Source organism: Halichoerus grypus, chromosome 6, assembly GCF_964656455.1.
Source record: "Halichoerus grypus chromosome 6, mHalGry1.hap1.1, whole genome shotgun sequence".
Taxonomy (NCBI): Eukaryota; Metazoa; Chordata; class Mammalia; order Carnivora; family Phocidae; genus Halichoerus; species Halichoerus grypus.
This window is the reverse complement of record NC_135717.1, coordinates 2,208,498-2,230,543: the sequence shown is the minus strand read 5'-3', so window position 1 is coordinate 2,230,543 and position 22,046 is coordinate 2,208,498. Positions and strand designations below refer to the sequence as shown.

Here is a 22,046-nt window from a genome sequence, read left to right as displayed (position 1 = left end):
GGTTCTCAGCCCCCCACGTGGAGCAGGAAGGGCGCAGACGTGGGTCCCACAGCTCGCTGAGCGCCAGGTCCTGCAGCCACCACGGCGGCACCCACCTCCTATCTCAACAGAGTCCGCATGCCTCCACGGCCCTCCCAAGCCCAGCTTCAGGTGCAGGAACCTTTCAAGGGTGTGCACTCCCATGCTCTTCCTCTGCCTGCCTATCTGGGAGCCTCACACACCCTGCAGGGAGGCTCTGGGTAGAGGACCTCACTCCTGCCTGAGGCTCCAAGCATTTTTCAGTTGGCTCCCTGGTGATATGAGGTTAGGTAGAAAGCCTGATTTAGAAATCCCACGTAGCCACTCTGAACTCTGCAAACATGCTCTGTCTTCCCCTTGGTTCATTCACAGCCAGGGAGCTGTAGGCACCGTAGGGTGGGCGTTCTAGGCTGCCTCCCTCCCCCAAAATCACCCGCAGCTCCTCCCCTGCTGGCTGTCCCCCAGATCCCTTCCCACTTACTTCCAGTGCATAATGTAGTGTACATGCCAAACTTGGGGGCTCGTGTGGGCTCCCCCGGTCGGCCTGGGCCTAAGCAGGGAATTCCAGTCCTGGACTGACTCCACCCTCCTTTCATAAATGGGAAATCTGAAGTCAAGAGATTAAAGATGTGTTCAGGGTCACCCAGCAAGTGAGTGGGGCCTCCAGTACATACCTCCTCCTCCAGGAAGCTTGCCTGTTCCCCTGTTCCCTCCACATCTCCTCACAGCTGCCACAATAAATAGCCCAGCACTGCACCTACTAAGTTGTTTCATAGTTTACTGTATCTTACATCCTTCTCCGCAGCTACATCATAGGTTCTCAAGTACAACAACAGCTATGTTTTTATCATATTTTTATTCTAATGATTGATCCTTAGTAGATTTCCAATAAATGTTAAATTTCAATAAAAACTTAATGGGATGGTGGGATCTTGGGTAGATGGTTGAATGGATGGGTAGGTGGATGAGTAGATAGGCAGATGAATGGGTGTATTGGTGGATGGGTAGATGAATGGATGGGTGGATGGATGGATAGATACGTAGGTGGATGGGTGGATAGATAGGTAGGTGGATGGATGGATGGATGGTTGGATGGGTGGGTGGATGGGTGGAGGGAGGGATGGATGGATGGTTGGATGGGTGAGTGAGTGGGTGGATGGATGGATGGGTAGATGGTTGGTTAGATGGGTGGATGGATGAATGGATGGATGGATGAGTAGATGAATGGATGGGTGGATAGGTAATAGGTGGATGGATGGATGGTTGCATGGGTGGATGGGTAGATGAATGGATGGATGGGTGAGTGGATGGGTGGATAGATGGATAGGTAGGTGGATGGGTGGATGGGTGGATGGGTGAATGGTTGGATGAGTGGATGGATGGATGGAGGGATGAATGTATGGATGGATGGATAGATGGATAGGTAGATGGGTGGGTGGTTGGATGAATGGTTGGATGAGTGGATGGATGGGTGGGTAGATGGATGGAGGGAGGGATGAATGTATGGATGGTTGAATGGATGGATGGTTGGTTGGATGGATGGATGGTTGCATGGGTGGATGGATGAATGGTTGAATGGGTGGGTGGGTGGATGGATGAGTAGATGAATGGATAGGTGGATAGGTGATAGATGGATGGATGGTTGGATGGATGGATGGATGGTTGCATAGGTGGATGAGTAAATGAATGGATGGATGGGTGAGTGGATGGTTGGATGGGTGGTTGGATGGGTGGATAGATAGGTAGATGGATGGGTGGATTAATGGATGGATGGATGGTTAGATGGATAATGGGTAGGTGAGCAGGTGGGTTGATGGATGGATGGATGGTTGGTTGGATGGGTGGGTGGATGAATGGATGGATGGATGATTGCATGGGTGGATGGATGGATGGTTGCATGGGTGGATGGATGATTGGTTGCACAGGTGGATGGTTGGTTGGTTGGTTGATGGGTGGGTGGGTGGATGGGTGGATGGACGGACAGTTGGATGGGTGGGTGGGTAGGTGGATGGTTGGTTGGATGGTTGTTTGGATGGGTAGATGAATGGATGGGTGGAGGGATGGATGCATAGATGGGTGGAAGGATGGATGGATGAATGGTTGCATGGGTGGATGGTTGGTTGGTTGATGGGTGGGTGAGTGGGTGGGTGGATGGATGGATGGATGGGTGGTGGGTGGGTGGGTGGGTGGACAGTTGTCTATGCGTCATGATAGACAACTCACCAGTATTGCACCTCAGTGCCTGAGCTCCTTTGTCCAGTGAAACTTAACGCTGAGAATTTACCAACCAGCTCTTCTGTGGGCTGCTGTGGGAAGTGTAAAGAAGTGTGACCTTGACTCTGCCGTTGAGAAGCCTCACAGTCTAGTAGAGGAGCTCGGATTCATTTCAATGTGGCCATAAGCAGATCAACATGGAGTTCTGTTGAGCCCAGAAAGGGGAGGTTTGTGCTGCCCTCAGGACTGGCCCTCTGTCTGCAGATGTTGTCACCAGAGACGAGTTCCTCAGGAAGCAGAAGATGGAGACCATCATCTACTCCCGAGAGAAGAACCCCAACACTTTCGAATGCATTGTTCCCGCCAACATTGAAGCTGTGGCCGCCAAGGTGAGGTGGGGGTTGGGGGCTGGATGGGGTGATACCACCGGTTATCTTTGTGAGGCAGCCTCAGCCATGGACAAGGGTGGGGTGCAGAGCTGCTCTCACCTCCCTGTGGGCAAACCTCCTCCTTTTCCTTTTGTCTTCTGCTCCATGTTCCCTCTCCACACACCCTTGTTCTTTGGGGCCCGACATGCACGTTGATCATTTGAAACCAGCTTCTACTTCTGAAGGCTCCTGGCACTGGCATGCCCGATTCACATCGTCCAGGGCTGTACATGTGCTTGACTGTGAGAACAAGGGCCAGAGACAGGGAGCCTGGGTCAGGGCAAGAGACAAGGAGAACAAATGGGTGCCAGGAGTCCTGTTCACCTCAGGAGGGAAACTGGCAGCAATGCAGGAGAGGTGTCTGCATGCGTTCTAGAATCTTCTGGAGCCAGACAACGTGGTCCTTATCGGCCCCAAGCATTGAGTTCTTGTCTGCACACTTGGTTCCACAGGGCTGTGCACAGCGGTGGGCGCCACCACAGCCCCGGCATCGAGCCCGGTCCTTCTGGGACCTTTCCAAAGCAAAGCTATCCATTGAGCACTGCCCAGCACCTGAGGGGTCAGCTCTGCAGTGGATGGTGACCTCAGGGGGGTGGGGGGGGTGAGCAGGTGCCCACGGGAGCTCCGCATCTGCCACCTGCCACATGCCACCCCCCCCAATGTTGTCACTCACACAGATGAAAGCACGGGCAGAGCTATCCAGCCTGGAACTGTTTATTTGGTTTTAAAGTCTGGGCCACAGCAGTTTAGGGAATTCTGATGTTGGAGCGGATAGGATGTGAGTGGGCAGGGTCGGAGCCGAGATGGTTGTCCCTGGAAAGGTGAGGCTGCCCAGCGGATGGATCCGGGCTGTTAGGAGTCTGGGCAGTGGCCACGCGGGCGGGGAGCGAGGGCAGTGACCAGAAGGAGCACAGGGGTGGGGGCAGGTTCGGGTTGTGAAAATTCACTCGTGCACGCTTAGGAACACACACACTTTCCTCTACTAGTGTTCTGTCTCAGCGCAGAGGCTTAGGGCTTCTTGGGGTTGGTTGGTTTTTGAAGTGACACTTTGAGCAACACAGAGATTGTCCTTCTTCAGAAGCGATGAGCTCCTGGGTGCCAGGGAGTCATGCCCGAGAACCCTTGCAGATGCTCCCAGGACCGTCCAGCCCCACCTCACCCTTCGGGTGTTTTCCACCCTTGATAGTACCACGAATGCCTTCGTAAGCTGAGGGGAGTAGCAGGTGTTCCCGAAGTTGATTGTGCTTTTCATTAAAACTCACTCATGCTGCCTGCCTCACCTTGGGCCCGATGCCGGGGCTCCGGCAGCGCCCGCCGCTGTGCACAAGCCTGTGGAACTGAGTGTGCGGACAAGCAGGGGTCGGGCTTCACCCTGCTGCAGCTGGGAGCACTCGGGGCTCTCGCCCCTGCCCCTGTCCCTGTCCGGTGGAGCCTGACCCTGCACCCCGGGCCCCGCCTCAGCTACCCAGAGGGGCTGGAGGGGCTGCTGACCGCCGGCCGCTGTGCTTGCAGGATAAACACTGTCTGCTGGAGGCTGGAATCAGCTGCACCAGAGACTTGATCAAGTCCAGGATCTACCCCATCGTGCTCTTCATTCGGGTGTCGGAGAAGAACATCAAGAGGTTCAGGTAGGACTCTGAGACCCCTCTCCCGGGGCCTCTGGCACCCCCTCCCTCCCTGCCACACCTCTGCTTGGTCCCCCTGCTCACCTCTTTAGGGCATCGTCATTGAGTGCCCGGCTGCAGCCCAGGGCAGACACGACCCCCAGCCTCTAGCAGTGGAGACAGTAACCCACACACACAGAGCACGTCCAGGGGCACGAGGGCCGGGAGGCATGGCTGTGGGACCCAGGCGGCTGGGGAAGGGAAGCTGACTCGAGCGGCCCCAGTGCAGTGAGGGCGGCCGGGCAGGTGCTGAGGGAGAAGGGCGCAGACCTCGAGGCGGGGACAGCTGCAGGAGGCCATGTGGGGCGCAGCGCGGGGAGAGCGACCTGCAGCCGAGGGTCCGGACCATGCGAGTGACGTGATCTAACAGGACATAAAAGGCTCCCTCCAGCTGCTGTGTGGAGACAGGGGTTAGGAGCACCCAGGCAGGAGCTGGGACCCGGATCCTACCTGGCGGGTGGTGAGGAAAGGTCTGAATCCGTGTTCAAGGTAGAGCCGGTGGTGTTTGTTGCAGGGCTGGCTGTGGGTTTGGGGCCTGGCCACTACGTGGCGCTCTCCCGGACCCCGCCCTCCTTCACATGCTGCAAGTGCGAGGGGAGGGGAGGCCACTCGCCTCTTCCACCAGATCTTTACTGAACGCCTGTTAAGTGCCTGGCCCTGGGGAACCCATGAAAGAGCACACAAGACCAAGGTCCCCAGCTCGCCACTGCGCACACGTTCTGCTGTCTGGAAACCAGAAGTGGCCACGTGTTGGCGAGCCTGGGGAGAAGCCTGGCGCACTGCGGGCGGGAACGTGAGATGGCGCAGCCACCGCGGAAGACAGTGGCTCGGAGGGTCCCTCACAGAAGGACCGTGTGACCCAGTGGTCCCACTCCAGGGTATCTGCCCGGAAGAATCCAAAGCGCCGTCTCAACAAGATCACTGCTCACCCACGTTCACGGCAGCGTTATTCCCAAGAGTCGAAAGGCAGAAGCAGCCCAAGTGGCCGTCGATGGATGGATACACAGAATGTGGTCCATGACTCAGCCTTAGAAAGGAAGAACGTTCTGACACCTGCGACCACCTTGAAGACACGAGGCTCCACGAGATCAGCCAGGCACGAAAAGACAGATAACTGCACAATTCAGCTTACATCACGGCCCTGGACGATTCACAGACGGGTAGACAGTGGCGCCAGGGGCCGGGGAGGGTGAGCAGGGAATTAGAGCGTTCATGGGTGTGCGTCTCAGTTTCACAGGATGGAAAAAGTTCTGGAGATTGGAGGCACGGTGATGTGGATAAACTTAACACCCCTGAACCGTACTCTTAAGAAACGGTCAGGATGGAAACGTGGACGTGCATGCTACCACAATTAAATAAGACTAAGGAGTGTCACAGCTCCCCTGCTCAATCAACCAACCAGCTCTGAAAATGGAAGAATTGCTTTTTTAAAGTAAACTAAAGGAAATAAAAATAAAAGATATTTTTTTAAGCCCCACCTCTTGGGATCTCCACAGGGACCAGAATAACAGGGCCCGCGGCACGGCCGTGTGCTGGAAGGTGGCAGGTGGTGGCCGTGGGGTGGGCGGGGGGTCCAGCTGCACAGCGCCCCCCACCCCCACCCCGAGGCTCCCCCCCCCACCTCCCCACCCCCACGCGTGGGCAGACGGCGGTCCCCCGGCCGGGCACGCACGCAGCTCCCACAGTGCCCCTTGTCCCCCCACCGCCCTCTGCCCACAGGAAGATGCTGCCGCGGCCCGAGACGGAGGAGGAATTCCTGCGGCTGTGCCGGCTGAAGGAGAAGGAGCTAGAAGCCTTACCCTGCCTGTACTCCACGGTGGAAGCCGACATGTGGGGCAGCGTGGAGGAGCTGCTCCGTGTCCTCAAAGACAAGATCAGCGAAGAGCAGCGCAAGACCGTCTGGGTGGACGAGGACCAGCTGTGAGGCGGGCCCCTGGAGTCTGAGCACAGCTCCCAGGGGTGTCCGGACCCCAGCGGGCAGTGCTGTGGGGGCGAGGGGGCTCCGTCCACCCCGTTATGGGGACCCCCACCCCCAGCGAGCCCTGGGGCAGACGCAGCTGCAGGGACAGACACTCTCCGGTGGGAACGGGACGGGTGTGTGCCCCCCCACCCCCGGGGCTGACCTGGCCGAGGGGTCCTGCCCCGTGGCACCAGCAGGGAGGCAGGCCCCCCCGAAGGACACGACGGCAGGCCGGAGGCCAGCGGCCCCTCGGAAGCCGGAGCAGCGGATGAATGTAACGCAGGGAGCAGGTGTGCTTCCTGTAGGGCAGGGACCTGGAACGCCAGGGCACCCGCCAGCCCTCGGGACACACCGGATACACATTTCCAGGCAGGGCAGTTGGGGCGGAACAGGAAACGTGCCATGCTACTATTTTTCTTGCATTAAAATCTCTCCATTTCCTTGTTTACAAACTTTTTAAAAATTATTATTTCATCACTGGCAGAGGTTTTCAACCCTTGCGCCCTCTGTAACCTGCAAACCACTTCTGCAAAGCTAAGGTCAGGCCCCGTGTCGGGTGCAGGCAGGCAGACCGCACATCCCAGTCTACCCAGGACACACCTGATTTGTACCTGGGCTTTGGGCGGGATGACTAACAGCCCCTCTTTGACTAGCATACGTCCTGATTTGGGTGACAAGTTACCAAGTCACTCTGGGAAGGGCCCGTCCTTCCATAGGCTGCCTGGGAGGTCCCCCCCACCGACTCCAGCCCTGAGGCCAGAGCCCCTTACTCTGCTCTCCCCACACGGGCTCTCTGCTTCTCTGCACGTCACGTTCATACGCGCAGCCTCGCTCCTTTCCGTCCAGCATGTGGGGTACGGGTCTCGATGGGGTTTGCTCCCACTGCCCAGGAGCTGGCACGGGGAGTGTGTGTGCAGGAGAGCTCTGCTTCCCTCCACAGCAGATAGCAAAGGCCCTGTGGGTTCTAGAGCCATTTGCCCCCTTGACCCCTTCCTACAGACTTTCCAAGTATGGACCCGACCAGGCGTGGCCAAAAGCAGGCCACGTCCAGCCTGGCACCACGCTGAGTATTCATCAACCGGGTAGGTGGCAGGCTGGGCTTCCATCCTAGGTCTGCGTGTTCATGGGAACTGTGGGAGAAACTACTGGTTGACAACCCAGTCTCCACACTCCCTTCCTTACTAACAGAATCCTGTTTTTATTCTGGGAAACTGTGTACGGCTAAGAGACCATATATCCCAGCCTCCCTTGCAGCTAGGGAGGAATCAAGGAACTGTAAGGCGACAAGGTTTGGAGGAAAGACAAAGCAGACAAACAACCCTTCCTCTAGTTTCCTGCCTGGACTACAGATGTGATGGCTGGAGCTCCAGCAGTCATCTTGGATCTTGAGGTGACCTTGAGAATGGAAACTCTGCTCAGAGGGTGGTGAAGAAAGAGAAAAGGAGTCTGAGTCACTGATGGCACTTTGGAGCCCAGGACTACTGCTTGGGTTTTGTTTACATGGGACAGAAATAAATTTTTATCTTGTGTTCAATGGCTATTATTTCAGTCCTTGGTTTCTTACAGCTTAAAGCAATTCCTAACAGATACAGGAACAACTTCTGGTCTTAAATACTGTGGGCATGCGTTGATCTGCTAGGTTTTGGCCACATATTCAAGATACGAATTACGAATAAAAGAGCTTTTTTTTTTTTTAAAGATTTTATTTATTTATTTTGGCAGTGAGAGCGACAGCTAGAGAGGGAACACAAGCAGGGGGAGTGGGAGAGGGAAAAGCAGGCTTCCCGCGGAGCAGAGAGCCTGACGAGGGGCTCGATCCCAGGACCCTGGGATCATGACCTGAGCCGAAGGCAGACACTTAACGACTGAGCCACCCAGGCTCCCCTAAAAGAGCTTTTGATAAATATCTCAGTCTAAAAAAACAACACTGTGCATCCTGCAGGGTTTTTTTTTTTTTTTTTAGCATTTTGACCCTTAGAAGTCAAATGAGCACCGCAAAGCCCAGAGAGGTGCGAGTGGTGGAATTGGGGGTGTCCGAGGCAGGGGGCCTGGTCCCTTCATCCCTCTGTGATGATGATTTGTCCCTGCACCACCAAGATCCGAGTTTGCCAGGGAGAGCGAAGCGACACCTTTAAAAAAAAAAAAGCATTCCCCAAGGGCCAGTTAGTGAGGCTTTTTTCTCCCCCGAAACAACCCCCAGACTCAAGCTGGATGTGCTGGGCCCGGAGAGGCCGTGCTGGAGGCCCCACTGTGGTTATTTAGGGCCAGAGAAGCCGCCCGCCTCGCGAGGAGCTGCGGGAGCTGGAAGGTCTTCTGCTTCCATCTTGCTAGAGCTGTACGTTGAGCAGTAAATTTTCCCCAAGCCGAGGCGATCGTGTTTCCACTCAGACCCCATGCTGCCTTGCAAAGTACTTCTAAGGACAGATGTGCCTGGAAGAGGGTCCCGGAGTAAAAGGTCTGCTGATTTATTTATATTTATTTATCTAGCTTCAGATGCTCAGGCTTGTGCAGAATAACCAAACTCGCGGTTTGCCTGTAATTTGGGGGGTGGGAGGAGACAAGGAGGGGTGAAGAGACGACATACATGGGGAAAGATACCTGAAAAAAATACTCCCCCCGAGGCATTTTACCAGGCTCTAGAACGCAGGTCTCTATGTGTGCTAATAAGATGGGGCAGGAGGAGAGAAGGTCAGGAATGAGTTTCTGTGTTCTGGGTCAATCCCTGATGGAACGGCGAAGTCAGCAGGAGGCTGGGGTTTGGCCCCCCCCGGGGAATCGCACCACATGAGGATTTCAAAGAAGACCCCTGACATCATCTACTCTAGCTCCGGGCTCTGATTTGTCAGCCGCCAACAGCCCGGAGATCGGCAGCCCTGAGGCTGCCTGGGAAGGAGAGTGGGGCCTGCGTGGGGCTGGGCGGTGGGTTGACTGCCAGAGGGCTCTGCAAAGCCGGGCTGCAGCTCGAGTTACCACACCAGAGTCTGCAAGCCGTGTTTTCCCTTGGGAGCTGGCCCAGGGCTCAGGGAGGCATCCGAGATGCACAGTGGGGCTTGCTGCCTGCCCAGGGAGCCCAGGGCCCCAGGCTCGAGAAGGGAACCTGTGCCAGGCTGATAACACCAGTGATGGATGCTTGGTCTACCTCCAAGGACACCAGCCACACAGCTTGGAGCCCCGGAAATGGTGTTGTATGTGTAGATCTACACTTTTCTGGGGAGAAACTCCAGGCTTTCTCAGATTCCCGAGGGGTCCTACATCTCCAGAAGATTAATGACCCCATGCTCTCAGGTTGGGAAATATTATCAACTATTTTTTTGAGCTCCTACTCTGTGCCAAGCACTTTGTACGTGTTCTTTTACTTACTGACCCCAAAACCTTTCTCCATTTTATACAGGAGAAAGCAGGTTCAGAGAGGCTAAGTAGCTAGACCAAGGTCACACAGCTGGGAAGCTGAAATTCCAGCCAGGCCTGGCTGACTTGCCAACCGCAGGCTCTCCACTGGATCTTCCGGTTCAGAGGCAGGGCCCCGGGGGCAACTGCCGGGCCACTCTGCCCTCGCAGTGACTGGGGAAGTGGCCGGTGTGGGGCCAGGTCTCGGGATCGGATGGGAGAGGATGTGGGTTTCCTCTCTTCCACGGAGGCAGCCTGCTTGGGTTTCTACCTAACCAGGCCACATTTTGGGGGTGGGGAGGGGAGTGCAGGAGGGGATCATCTTTGAGCTCTGGCATCGTGCCATCATGCTGCCCTCCAAACCCGCTGTGTCCAGGGCCGCGTTCCCCGCAAGTGTATCTATCTAGGTTGGCGTCCCCCTCCAGCCCTGCTTTGCTCCCTGTCCTGGATTTGTCTTCGGCATCCTGCCAGGGTCAACCAGGATGTTCTGCTGCTTGATGGGGAAACATCACTCCAAGCACCTGCTCCAGCCCCTATATTACCCAGAATGCTCTGCAGGGGTTCCAACAACTTCCAGGAAGCCTCACCCTGTGTCTGAGGGCCTGGGACCAGAGAAATCTCCAAGGGCAGGGGTGGGAGGAGGGGGTGGGTTCCAACTGAGGCTGAACCTTGGCTTTTTGTTTCCATTTCAAACCCCAGGAACCCAAACTAAAAGCAACAGGAAGCGTCCCACCCCCACTGCCCTGGCCCCCGCCCCCCACCCAGCCAGGCTGCGGGGCTCTGGGGAAACAAACAGACCCTGAGAACAATCCAGACCTGGCACGGGGTATAGAACACCTTGAGGCCAGCGTGAAAGACCCAGGAACCTCAGGGGGGCCGGGGGCTCCGCGGGAAGGTGTGACAGTTCACCTTGGTTTTTAATCTGGAATTCTGTACCCATTTCTAACAGAGAAAACGTTCACAGGCTTCGGAAGCACACGTTAGAAGAGGCCATCCATGTAGATCCCGTCCCCGTGCCCGTGCCCGTCCCCCGGAGCCTCCTGCGCCCGTCCAGACAGGCGATGTGTGTTCTCACCCCCCACTTTGGTGCATGACCGAGGACGCTACCCACGCCGTCCCGTACTTTATACCTAGGGCCTCTCTCCCTATCCCTATCCCTTCCCATCATTTCCTCGACAGACATGTGGGTTATTGGCAGGGACTAGCTGTGGCCCTGCGACTCTGCAGGACGTGCTCCCCTGGGAGGGGTTCTGCACGGGTCACCCCGCTGCGTGGCCCCCGGTGCCCTCCGTCGTGGTGGCACCCACTCACGGCCCGGGCTTCCGAGGCTGACGGCCAGAACAGGCCTGGCACTCTGCTCTGGGACGTCTCCCGTGGGCCTGTCTGACCCGCAGGGCCCGTTGGCATGTGGATGGCCAATCGCCATACCCTCTGGCCTCGGTGAACCTTTGAAGTTCTAAGACCCCATCCCCTGGGGCTGCTCTCTGCTGCAAAGAGGTAAGCATGGGTTTTGAAATGGGGGAGGTTTGTGCTGAGACCCCACCCCACCTCCTCCTATCCACTAAGGGTTACCAGTCCACACAGGCCTGAAGCCAACCTCACCCCCTCAGACCCCAAACCTGCACTTCCCCACCCACCCCTGACTTGATCCTGCAGCCAAAACGCTGGGGGACACCCGCTTTCTCTCACTGTGTGTCTGTCTCTCTCACACCCTCAGTCACTCATCCTGTTGGTTGAACTCTTAACTCCCTCCTGAAGCCGTTCACCCCTCCACGTCCAACAGTTGCCATGCTGGTCCAGGCTGCCCTTGCCTCTCACTGACGGCTAGGACACCCCCAAACCACACATAGCACCCCCAACCACGTCAGCCCTCTTGCTTTTCCTCTGGCTTCTGGGGCCCCACACTGTTCCTCTTCTGATACGTTGATCCCTTCCCTCTGCCTGCCTAACTCCTAGTCCTGCATGAGGCATCAGCGGCACTGTCACCCCTGGGGGAGGACGGCCTGACCTGACCTGAGGGGCACACCCATCACAATTCTTGTCAGCCCATGTTGGGGTGACTCTCTTGACCATGAGCTGCACAAAGGTGGAGAGCAGGTCTGACCGACTTACCCCTCACGCCCAGTAGCTGGGTGCTGGCAGCTGCTGGGATGGACATACAAGTAAGTGTAAGTCATCCCATCCTCCCTGGAGCTGCCCAGGGTCCAGCAAGGATTTAAGTGAGTGAAGCGGGCCATAGTAAGGCCAGAGGGACAGGTGGGGACCCTGGCAAACTGGCCAGCATATAATCCATCTAAAAGAGGGAGTTGGGACTCAGTCCCAATCACTTAGTGTCATGTAGGAAGCAAACCCTGTCTTACCAGACCTTCTCATTGTTCGAGAGAACAGTGGCTTTCCTCTTCAGGCTAGTCACCTCATCATTACAGGATGGCTGCCGCAGCTCCAGACATCACATCCTCACTTCTGGTGCCAAAAAACAGGAAAGGAGGGTCTCTCCTTTATTGTGGAGGAGCATCTTTCCCAGAAACCCAGAAACCCAGTAGCCCTTCCCTGATGCCTCATTTGGCCAGTATCTAATCATATACCCACTCTGGGGCTATGCATATTGTCACTCAAACACAGAAAACGGGACTGGTTTTTATGGGAAGAAACAACAGCATTTGCCACAGGAGAGCTTGTTTAGATGGTTTGGCCTCTTTGAGGAGGTGACATTGGAGAAGGGGCCTGAAGGGAATGGCAACAAGCCGTGAAAAAAAAAAGTGGGGCAAGAGCATTCAAGCAGCGAGCACAGCAGGTGCAAAGGTCCTGGGGCAGACACAGAAGCCTGCCCCAGCTAACTCAAGTGAAAAAGGAAGGACAGGTTGTTGTGTGATGGGATACACTGTACCCTGTCCCTCCCTCTCCCCCTGAGGAGGGCTCTACCACTCAAACCCTTGGAGCTTTTATGTCAGGAGTGGGGGCGAGAGAGGCACATGGGCAAGAACGAGGGTAGGGGCTCGGCGGAAATCCTCCGAGAGAGGAGGAAGCAGCCACCGTGAGAGAAGTCGATGGGAGAAGAGAGAACATATTTTCCAGGGTTATAGCATGAACAATGTGTTTGCTTCGTAACATTTAAGGAACTCAAGTCTTGGGATTCCTTTTTTGGTTGCTGGACTGTGTTTCTTGGCTTCAGCCACTTCTGAGAGGCCACCCGTGGGTCACATCACCAGAGGAGCTGAGAATATCTGCAGCCAGAAAGTTCCAGAACAGCCAGGCCCCGTGCGGGTGGGAAGCGGCCAGCAACCGAGGCGGCCCTGGGGGTGGCTGAGCCAGACGGTACCGGGGAGGGCCGCGGCGTGGTGGCAGCGTGGACGCCCTGGGATCGGCGAGAGCTCCGAGTCAGGACTCTGTCCCCTGACAGCGGGCAGGTGTCTCCCTGTCGTGACCAGCTGTGGGCACAGGCAGGTCAGGGTGAGGGGACCGGCCATTGGCAGAAAAAGGGGCACAGGGGGAGGCAGCCCAGGTACACGCACTCCCACGAGCCTCAAAGGCCCTTTGATTCCGGCCCGTGATTCCGGCTCGTGATGCCGGCTCGTGATTCCGGCTCGTGATTCCGGCTCGTGATTCCGGCCCATGATGCCGGCTTTCCCCAGGCCCTCGCCTTCAGAGAAGAGGAATCCGAGAGGGACACCAGAGGGGCAGTTTTGCATGTCGGCAGCGCAGGTCGCTCAGAGCAGAAAGGGCAGCCCACGGTCACTCCTCCCTCCGTGACCTTTTCCTGGCTCACACCTGATTTCTCCCTGATCCCCGTTGTTTCGCTGCATTTTTATTCGTGTGAGGAAAAGTCATAAACCGAAGGTGGAGGTCACTTTCGCTTACAGGAATCATGGGGTCTCCGGGGTGCGGGCCAGCCGGGCCCCTCCTGCGGGGTCCAAGCGCCCCGTCCACGCAGACCTGGGTCAGGGATGCGGTGGCCCATCCAGGCAGCCAGCCCTCGGTCTGGCGGCTCCCCTTCCTGCCTGGCGCCCTGGCCTCTTGTCATCAGACCGCTGTGGATGAACTGAGCTGCATCCACGGGGCTGGGGGGCCGCCCGGCGCAGGCAGCCCTTCCTCACGCGCGCTGATTTTCCACCACGTTCCCTTGGCATCTGCTCACCTGGGCCTCTGAGCACCACCTCGGCTGAGCTGGGCAGGGACTGCCTGCTCCCTTTGCTCTGATGCTCCTGGACCTCCGACCTTGAAGAAGACCCTCAAACCAGCCAACAAGTGCAGTCCCGTCCGGTGGACGATGCCACTGAGGTGTGCCAGGCACTCCGCACGTCATCTCCATGCCTGGCACCCATCTGTCCCGGTGGCAAACACCACCCCACTTAATAGATGGGGGAACTGAGGTTCAGTTGCTGGGAAGGGACAGAGCTGAGATTTGAAGGGGGGACCCCGGGGTGCTCCTCACAGCCAGCTGGGACATCCTTGGTGCCGGCTCAGCTGTCGGGCAGGGGCCGGGGTCACACCGGAGTGCCCAGGTCTTCGGGAGGGAGAGGGATGGCACCGCCCTGTGGAGGCGGCCTGCGGGAGAGGCCCCGGGTGCCGAGGTGCGGGTGGGGCTTGCCTCTGTCCCTCCCTGTCCCCTCCATCCCTTCCTGCCTGCGCTGCCCCTGGTGTGAACAAAACCCGCTGTCCACAGGAGTGCCGGGCCCGGGTCTCTGGGTCCCTGGGTCCCTGGGTCCCTGGGTCCCCCGTCCCGCCCGCCCCTGGCAAGTCCACATCCGCACGGCGGGCCGGCGGCAGGAAGCGTGGGGCTCAGAGGAAGGGGGTGAGAGAGGAGGGGGTGTGGACCAGGAGAGAAGAGGTTTGGCTTGCTGGTTTGTTTGGATGCTAAAATTAGCGGCTTGTGAGTGAGGGGGCCACGGGCTCACGCTCTTCTCTTAGCACTGGCTGAATCGAAACCCCAGGTGCTCGTCTAAAAATTGTATCGAAAGTTTCCGAGCTGGTGTGGCTGACTGGAAATGAATGTCTAATACAGGAATTTCCTTCTTTCCTATCACGTGTCATGTTCGGCTCTGACCTTGTTTTGACCGAGGCTGCAAGTCTCCCCCAGCTTGTCTGGCTGGACACGAATGTGGGTACGAGGCTGTGGGATGTGTGTGCGTGTGTGTGTGTGAGAGAGAGAGACAGAGACACACAGAGACGCACACCAAGGCTCAAAGACCTTTAGCCTAACAGACCTGGTCCTTACCCTTCGTGTCCCCAGCCCGAGGCCCAGCACAGGGTGGACACCAGCACCTTGGTGACAGAGTGCCTGCACGGCGAGGGGTCCCCGGGCGTCTGTGGGCTGGCAGATGCAGGATCCCAGGGATGGAAAGGGGGACATCTGAGTTCTAAGGTAACTTTCTGTAACTCCTTGAAGATCACCTTCTGTAAAGTGAGGCCATAAAACCTGGGTGACATGCCACGTGGAGTGGCTGTGAGGACCAAGTGAGCTCACACAAGGGAGCCCCCAAATGGGCCGGACTGGTGAGGCCAGGGCCCCTGGGCTTCTCAGGTTGGATTTGCCCAAATGTTCAAAACCAAACAAGGGTGTCATTTGCCCCGAAAACAGATTCCTCATCCCCCACCAGCCACCAACACTCAGCCTTAGTTAGTCCCCAGACTGACCCGCTGTGCCCTTCAAATCCTCTCCCCCCCCACTCCCGCCCCCTGCCCAGGGAGCCTGCTGACCAGACCGCCCCCCAACCGGCTCCCCCTCCCCTGGTGTCCCCCCAGCCGGGAGCGGTTTTCACAGGTGTGTGCGCCATGATCCCTCGGGCATCTGAAACCCCTCAGAGACCCCCCTCCTCTCGAAGCAACGTTTTCTCGTGCATCAGATTTAAAGCTCATAGGAATGCAAGGGAAGCCGTCTTTGTTGAAATACAGTTAATCGAAGTATTTAAGAGCAAACTCGTAATCTGGTCACTCATGTGCTTTCTCGCAAATGCGTTCAAGTAACAAGATTCAACAGCAAGACCTGGGGCCGGGGATGCCGGTGTCACCGTCGTGACGGGCATGACATGTCTCCAGTCGCCTTTGGGAGCCACGGTGAGATGTCCGTGTGTCTGTTGGCGAGCAAGCCCAAGGGACGCGTGCGCGCCCCGGGAGCTCGTCGCCCCTGTGTGTGATGGAAGGAAACACCAACCTGGATTCCGAGTTAGGGAAAATGAGGCTGTCATTCCATCCAGCTGAAGCTTGCAGACCCCCCTGGATTCTGCTCACAGATCCAAGTGAGGAAGCCTTGTCTGAAGCACAAATTGGGTCTTGTTCATCCTTCTGTTCCCAAACCTAGCAAAGCCGAGAGCGGGCAGGAAGTGTCCCCGAGACAGGGCCCGGGAGCCGAGCCCCGCCCCCGCAGTACAGGATGGACAGACCAGGAGGTCTGGTGTCCCGAGTACTGAGGGTGGAACCAGGGCCCGCTGCGCTGCTGCCCTCGGGAGCCTGGCGAGGGCTGAGGGCCTGTCTGACCTTGAGCATGGCTGGGGGCGTGCTGCCAGGGACCCCTTTGCAGTAAGGAAGGCAGACCCTCAACTAAAGCTTGAGCTGGGGAGGGCTGGCCCAGAACTCACCTAGAGAGTTCACCTAGGAGCCCCTGACAGCTTAAAATAAACCACTAGCCCCCCGTTCCATGCCCCAGATGAGAGGGAGGAAGACCGTGTTGCCGCAAGGGAGAGCAGCTAAGCTCGTCCTGGCTGTCCGCGCCCACAGGCGAGGGGCCCGGCAGCAAAGGGCTGCCATCCAGCAGGGCTCCGGGCCCGGCAGGAAGGGTGGTGGCCGGGCACTCGGCGACATTTGCCAGACCAAGTTCCTGCTGCGTTCCAGGTCACGGTTGGGGAGCAGGAGAGCCAGCTAAGACTCAGGGTGTTGCCATGGGAAATGCAATTTCTTGCCCCCCGTGCCCCCCTTCAGCTCTTAGTGGCACGGAGAGGAGCCAGAAGGGAGTGTCTGGAAGGAGGCGTACGGGATGCTCAAAACCTAGAGCCGGGGCCAGCGATCTGGGAGGGAAAGCACGAAATATCTGTTAATCTCGCGCGGCTCCGTTCATACTTGGTTATTGTCAGCAGCCTCCGGGATCTACGGCCCTCGTCCACTCGAATTACCGTCAGCTGCTGGTTTTTCCGGGATTTTCTTCGCTCTTTCTTTCCTTCTTTCTTTCTTTTTCTTTTCGACACACACAGTGTGTGTGTGTGTGTGTGTGTGTGTGTGTGTGTGTGTGTGTGTGTGTCCACGAACGCACATATGTACGCACACCAGTTTCGGCGAATGAATGTACAGGCTGGGAAGACTTCTAGTGCCCTCTAGTGGTGGGAAAGGCTTCACCGAGCCGTGCGTGCGTGTGTGTGTGGGTGTGTGTGCATGTGTGTTTGGGGTGGGTGTGCACCCATGTGTGGGGTGTCGGGTCCACGCAGAAGTACTGGGCCCTCAGCCGCATGCATATTCATGGAGCACCCCCCCATTTCCCCCACCACTACCAGCCCCACTGGTGGCCTTGTTCCCTGCAGGCCGTGACTGCCATCTGCCCTCCAATGCACCCTCCCTCTTCAAATTCCCCCGGGCAGGCTGCGGCCAGCTTGTCACTCCCCATCCCCCGTAAATCCTCACCCTCAGGCCCACTGACCCACTTTTCAGTCGGAGAGACGGGGATGAGGGACTGGGACCCCTTCCCCCGACCCAGACTTCCATGATGCTTGGTGCCATAAATCTCCCAGGATTAAGCCCGCCCTGGTTCTGCAGAGACGCAGCCTCCCGCCCCCACCCGCTCCGTCACCTCCACTTCCCCGCACCAGCTGCTGAAGCAAGGAGCTATTGATTTCTCCTCCGTAAAATAACACGGTGCCGAAAGAGCAGGCTCCTCTTGGCTTCTGCCATCCCCCAGGTCACCCGGGCCCTCCGAGGCCTGGCGCTCCCCTGAGGTCCCCAGACCCCAAAAGTCATATCAATAAATCCAGCATCCTCACGCTGGCCCCGGGTGGCCTGTGCGGGGGAGAAACATCTGTCTGTGGTGACTGGAGCCCCTGTCAGCAGGCTGTGAATCAGGCTGTGCCACTCACAACTGTGGGGACTTGCACAGGGGTTTCCAACTGTAAAATGGGCGTGGGTCTGTATAAAACTGGAAGACGGTCGCGCAGACTGTTCACACTGACATGTGCCTGATCACAGCATGAATTCGTGCAGTGGGATGATGGATAGTCACGTGCAGATGTGGCTCTTTCCCAGGTGGGGGAGAGAAGGGAAAAGGCCTGGGGTAGGGAACAGGGGAGAGGGACCCCAGTAACACCTGTCATAGTCTCTCTCTTGCATAAGATCCAGAAAAGCACCTGCAGGGCAAGTCATAGAATTCAGGGGAGCCGGAAGACAGGTACGGGGCAGGTCCATTCTGCTACTCTCTAGTTTTCTCTGTGTTTGAATTATTTCATGAGAAGATAGTAAAATGAAGCAGGAATATTAACATCCCTCAGAGGAGCGCTAGGAGGGTGGGTGCAAAGCATCTAGGCCAGAGCCTGGGGGCTCCTCCCCAGTCCATCCCACCGTGCCCACCACCTGCTGCCCAGCACCCACCAGTCCTGACCCAGGGCCACACTGTACCCTTCTGCTGTCCTCTGTCCCTCCCCAGCCCTGGGAGAGCCAGCCGATCAGCCCCTCCTTGGGCATGGATTTGCTTTCGCTTGCAGGGTGCACGGATTAGCAACAGACCTCAACCCAAAAGAACGGTGTCACAGGCTCAGACTGAGGGAGCGTTTCCCAATATGTAAGTGACGTTAGGAACTCGGCAGACTTTTTAAAAATAATATTATATATAATGATATGTATGTGATATATGTAATATATTAAAATGCATATACATATACATTATGAGGATACAGGATCTATTCGGGACATTTATTTTTGAGTTGTCTGGTTTTGGTGAGCAATGCTGGCTTCCCATAGACTTTTCTTCCATAATCAGTTTGTTTGCATTGAAGAAGTCACTTCGCCTACAGAAGCTGGGTTCAGGGTGGCCACGTCAGTGCTGATCAGGACCCTTTGGGCCAGGCAGGGGTCTGAGGGGGGCTGAGGTCCTGCCTCTGTCTGCTCACCAAGGATGGGCAGCTTTCTTTATACACAGAGGCACCGTCCACTCACCAAAAAATTGTAAGGATGAAGTTTGTAGTCTGAAAGACAAAGGGACAGTACCACATGCAGCCTTCTTTCTATCTGAAGACATAGGAACAACCCACGTCTCTACACCCCCTCATTCCAGGGGGGCCCGTGGGCCTAATGACATCTCGCCTGAGCCGTGCCTGGGTGACCCAGGGTGGTCCCAACTCTCCTGCTCACTTGCTGTGTGACCTCAGGCAAGTTCCTGTCCCTCTCTGGGCTTGAGCGTCTCTGTCTGTAGAAGCAAAGGCGGGAGCTGATTTCTGATGATTCCTAAAGGCGCCAGTCTGGGGTTTCCTGTCCACCTTCCTCCTCTGCCGCGCACACACCCTGCATGTAAACTTGGTGGCTTTACTTGCCAGATCCAGCCGGGGGAGAACAGTTTCCGCCCCAAGCTGAGGGGCGTAGGCTTCCACCATCAGCGGCGGCCTTATCCGCGGGGCCCAGCTTACTGACGGAGGCTGTAGATGGAAGCAGCGCCGCCTGCCGGCCCCCTCGACAGCCCCCTGGTGTTTGCAGGCTGGAAGCAGGACCGGCCCAGAGGCCCCACGGTGCCACGGTGGGAGACGGGCAGGGCCTGATGTGGGGAAGGGTCCAGACCCTCAGGAGCTGGGCCGTTCCCCTGCCTCACTAACAGGGGGATTGCACCTGAAGCCACCTGCCGGGCGTCACACAGGAAGCCCCGGGCAGGGCCCAGATGACGGGGGCCACCGAGGGGGGAAAGGCAGAGGAAAAAGTCTGGTGTTGCTCCCAGGCTCCCAGGCAGGTCAGGTCAGGCTCAGCCCCTCCCGGCCCCTCAGCCTGCCCCTGCTTCCAGCCCTTCAGGCCCCACCCAGGCAGGACCCCTGCTCCCGGGACCCCTGCACACCGCCGGCCCGCTGTGAAGCCCCCTCCTCACTGGGCCTGAAGGAGACCCTCGTTCTCTCTTGGCCACGCCTGTGGAAGCTCCACTGGGAACCGTGGTTCCTGCAAATCTCGCCTCCACCATGGACCAGGCACAGAAACACCAAGTCTTGAAGCCTCAAAACGCCCCGGGAGGTAGGGGCTCCCACCATCTATCTCCAGCTTAGGAGGAGGAAACAGGCCCAGAGAGGGGAAGCAGCTTTCTGAGGCCAGGAGACGCACAGCTGGGATTCAGAGCCAGGTGAGTGTCACCCCAAAAGGTTGACTCTGTGATGCGCCCTCCACAGCCCACCCCCCAGAGCACGTGGTGCCGTGTGCACGCTGGTGGGCAGGTAAATGCCAAACGTGCCCCCAGGGATAGCCCCCTGCGACTAGCAGGCCCTCAAAATTACTTTGAACTTGGCTCTAGGCAGCGGCAAGTTCTAACGTGTCATTTTTGCACAACTGGGAGGGGTCAGTGGGGGACTTGCAAAGAGCCCCAAGATTCAATAACCTGCCCGGAGACATCTCCTCCACATCCGGTCCTATCGCCCGGCAGGGCTCCCGGCTCCCACGCAGAGCCCGTCGGAGGTTTACACCTGAGCCAGGCAGGTATGCTCAGAGAGGGGACGAGGCCCCAGCAGGTAACATGACTTTCCCAAAGCCCCCCTCTCCCCGCCCCGCGACTGGCAGAACCTGGAAACTTTGGGGAGCACGTACCACCCTGGGGAGCCTGTGGTTCCCTCCTGTAGGACTTGGCTGCAGCACTGTGGGCCCCCAACCCCCACAGAACAAGCCCCCATCCTGGGGCTGAGCCCACCTCTGCCCAGGCACGCCCCTGCCCCCCGTCGTGGGCTGAGATATAAATTAAAATTCAATTTCATTAAGCCAGTGAGCAATCAATCCCTGGCTCCCGCTAACAATGCTGGGCAGGGGGCCTCCGCTTCCTCCGTGGCTGTAACTCACCCAGCCTCCCCTGCTCTTGTTCGCAAACTGCTAGAGCAGCACTTCCCGCCCAAATTTATGGCGCTGGCAGAGTCTGGGGCCTGAGTTACAGCTGCAGTTTGATCGGGGACTGCATTATTCTGCATGTAATCCTCACGCCCTGACAGGCAGGGAAGGGCCTGTTGTTCTCCCAGAGCTGGGCATTGTTCCCCTGCCAGCCGGGCCCCACCTGGAGCCTGGGGTCCTGGGCCCCGGGTGCCAAGCCACCCAACCCCAGGCGGAGACCCACCATCAGAGAGCTTGGCCCACAGTGGCGCCGATGCCCTGCTGAACACCACCCATGCCATCCCGTAAAGGGGGGGGCGTGCTGGAATCCCATTTCACAGATCGGCAAACTGAGGCATGGAGCTCCGTGACCTGCTCAGGGAGAGCCAGTCCTCAGCCCCAGGCCAGCTAACGGCAGAGTTCACTGCTGAGCCTCTGCACCATTGAAATCCTCCCCCAAGTGCACACTGGCTGTGCCCATGCGTGCCCACTGCAGCATGTAATGGCTTGTAATAGCCCGAAATCAGAGCCAAGGAACGTATTCAGTAGTCCACAGAGCACGTAAATCATGGACCCATGGAATTCTGGGCTCGTGAAAAAGAGGGAGGCTGTTCCGTGTGTCCTGACATTCAAAGCTGTACCAGCCCATGGAAGAAACATGAACCTTACATGTAATACACGCATGAAGCACATACGTATATGAGTGTGTATACACATACAAATGTGTACATATATATATATATGTAGGCAGGCTTGTGTGTGCACAATGTGGATATAGATATCCACACTGTTAGCACGGCTCACCTCTGGGCTGTAGAATTGGGAGGAGGAGGGGGGTCCGCTCCCCACCTTGCAAAGATCTGCATGTTGCAGTGAGCACATAATACTTCTGTAATGGTAAAAACCATAAAGCTTTTTTCAAGACCCATATGCTCCCCCGCAGAGCATCTGGCTGCATCTAAAAGTTTCCATACCCCCATCTGGGCATCAGATGTTCACACCAGTGCACAGGAGGAGAGTTCAGCCATCCATGCCCTCCCCACCCACCACCCACCCCGTGCCCACCTTGCTGGAACTCCGGGTGCCTTCCACAAGGACTGGGGCACCTCTGACTTTTGGGGGTGGCCCTGGGGAAGGGGGATGATGACTCAGGGTTGCGGAGTTGCAGAACATGGGGATTGGCCAGAGCTGGAAGCAGAAGGCAGGGAGGAAAGAGGGTGAGGCCCAGAAAAGCAGGGGGATCATTCCCACATGTTAGGGAGCTCCCAGCTCATGGAGCAAGGTTTGCCCCACTGTGCGGGGCCAGAAACGGTGGTCCCCTCCCCATTTCACATTGTTCTTTTTGGAGGCCCAATAGTT

General features: G+C 57.3%; 1 protein-coding gene across 4 annotated transcripts in view; it reads left to right on the top strand.

The window, feature by feature from the left end:
• Nucleotides 1–7,822, top strand: part of CARD11 (caspase recruitment domain family member 11) — a 111,461-nt gene extending 103,639 nt beyond the window's left edge. For all 4 annotated transcript variants that reach the window (XM_036101734.2, XM_078074253.1, XM_036101737.2 and 1 more), the window contains exons 23-25: nt 2,497–2,621; nt 4,173–4,288; nt 6,044–7,822. In XM_036101734.2, coding sequence (XP_035957627.1) covers nt 2,497–2,621; nt 4,173–4,288; nt 6,044–6,248 — 446 coding nt within the window. In that variant the 3' untranslated portion in view covers nt 6,249–7,822. The remainder of the gene's footprint in view (nt 1–2,496; nt 2,622–4,172; nt 4,289–6,043) is intronic.
• The last annotated feature ends 14,224 nt before the right edge of the window (nt 7,823–22,046 follow it).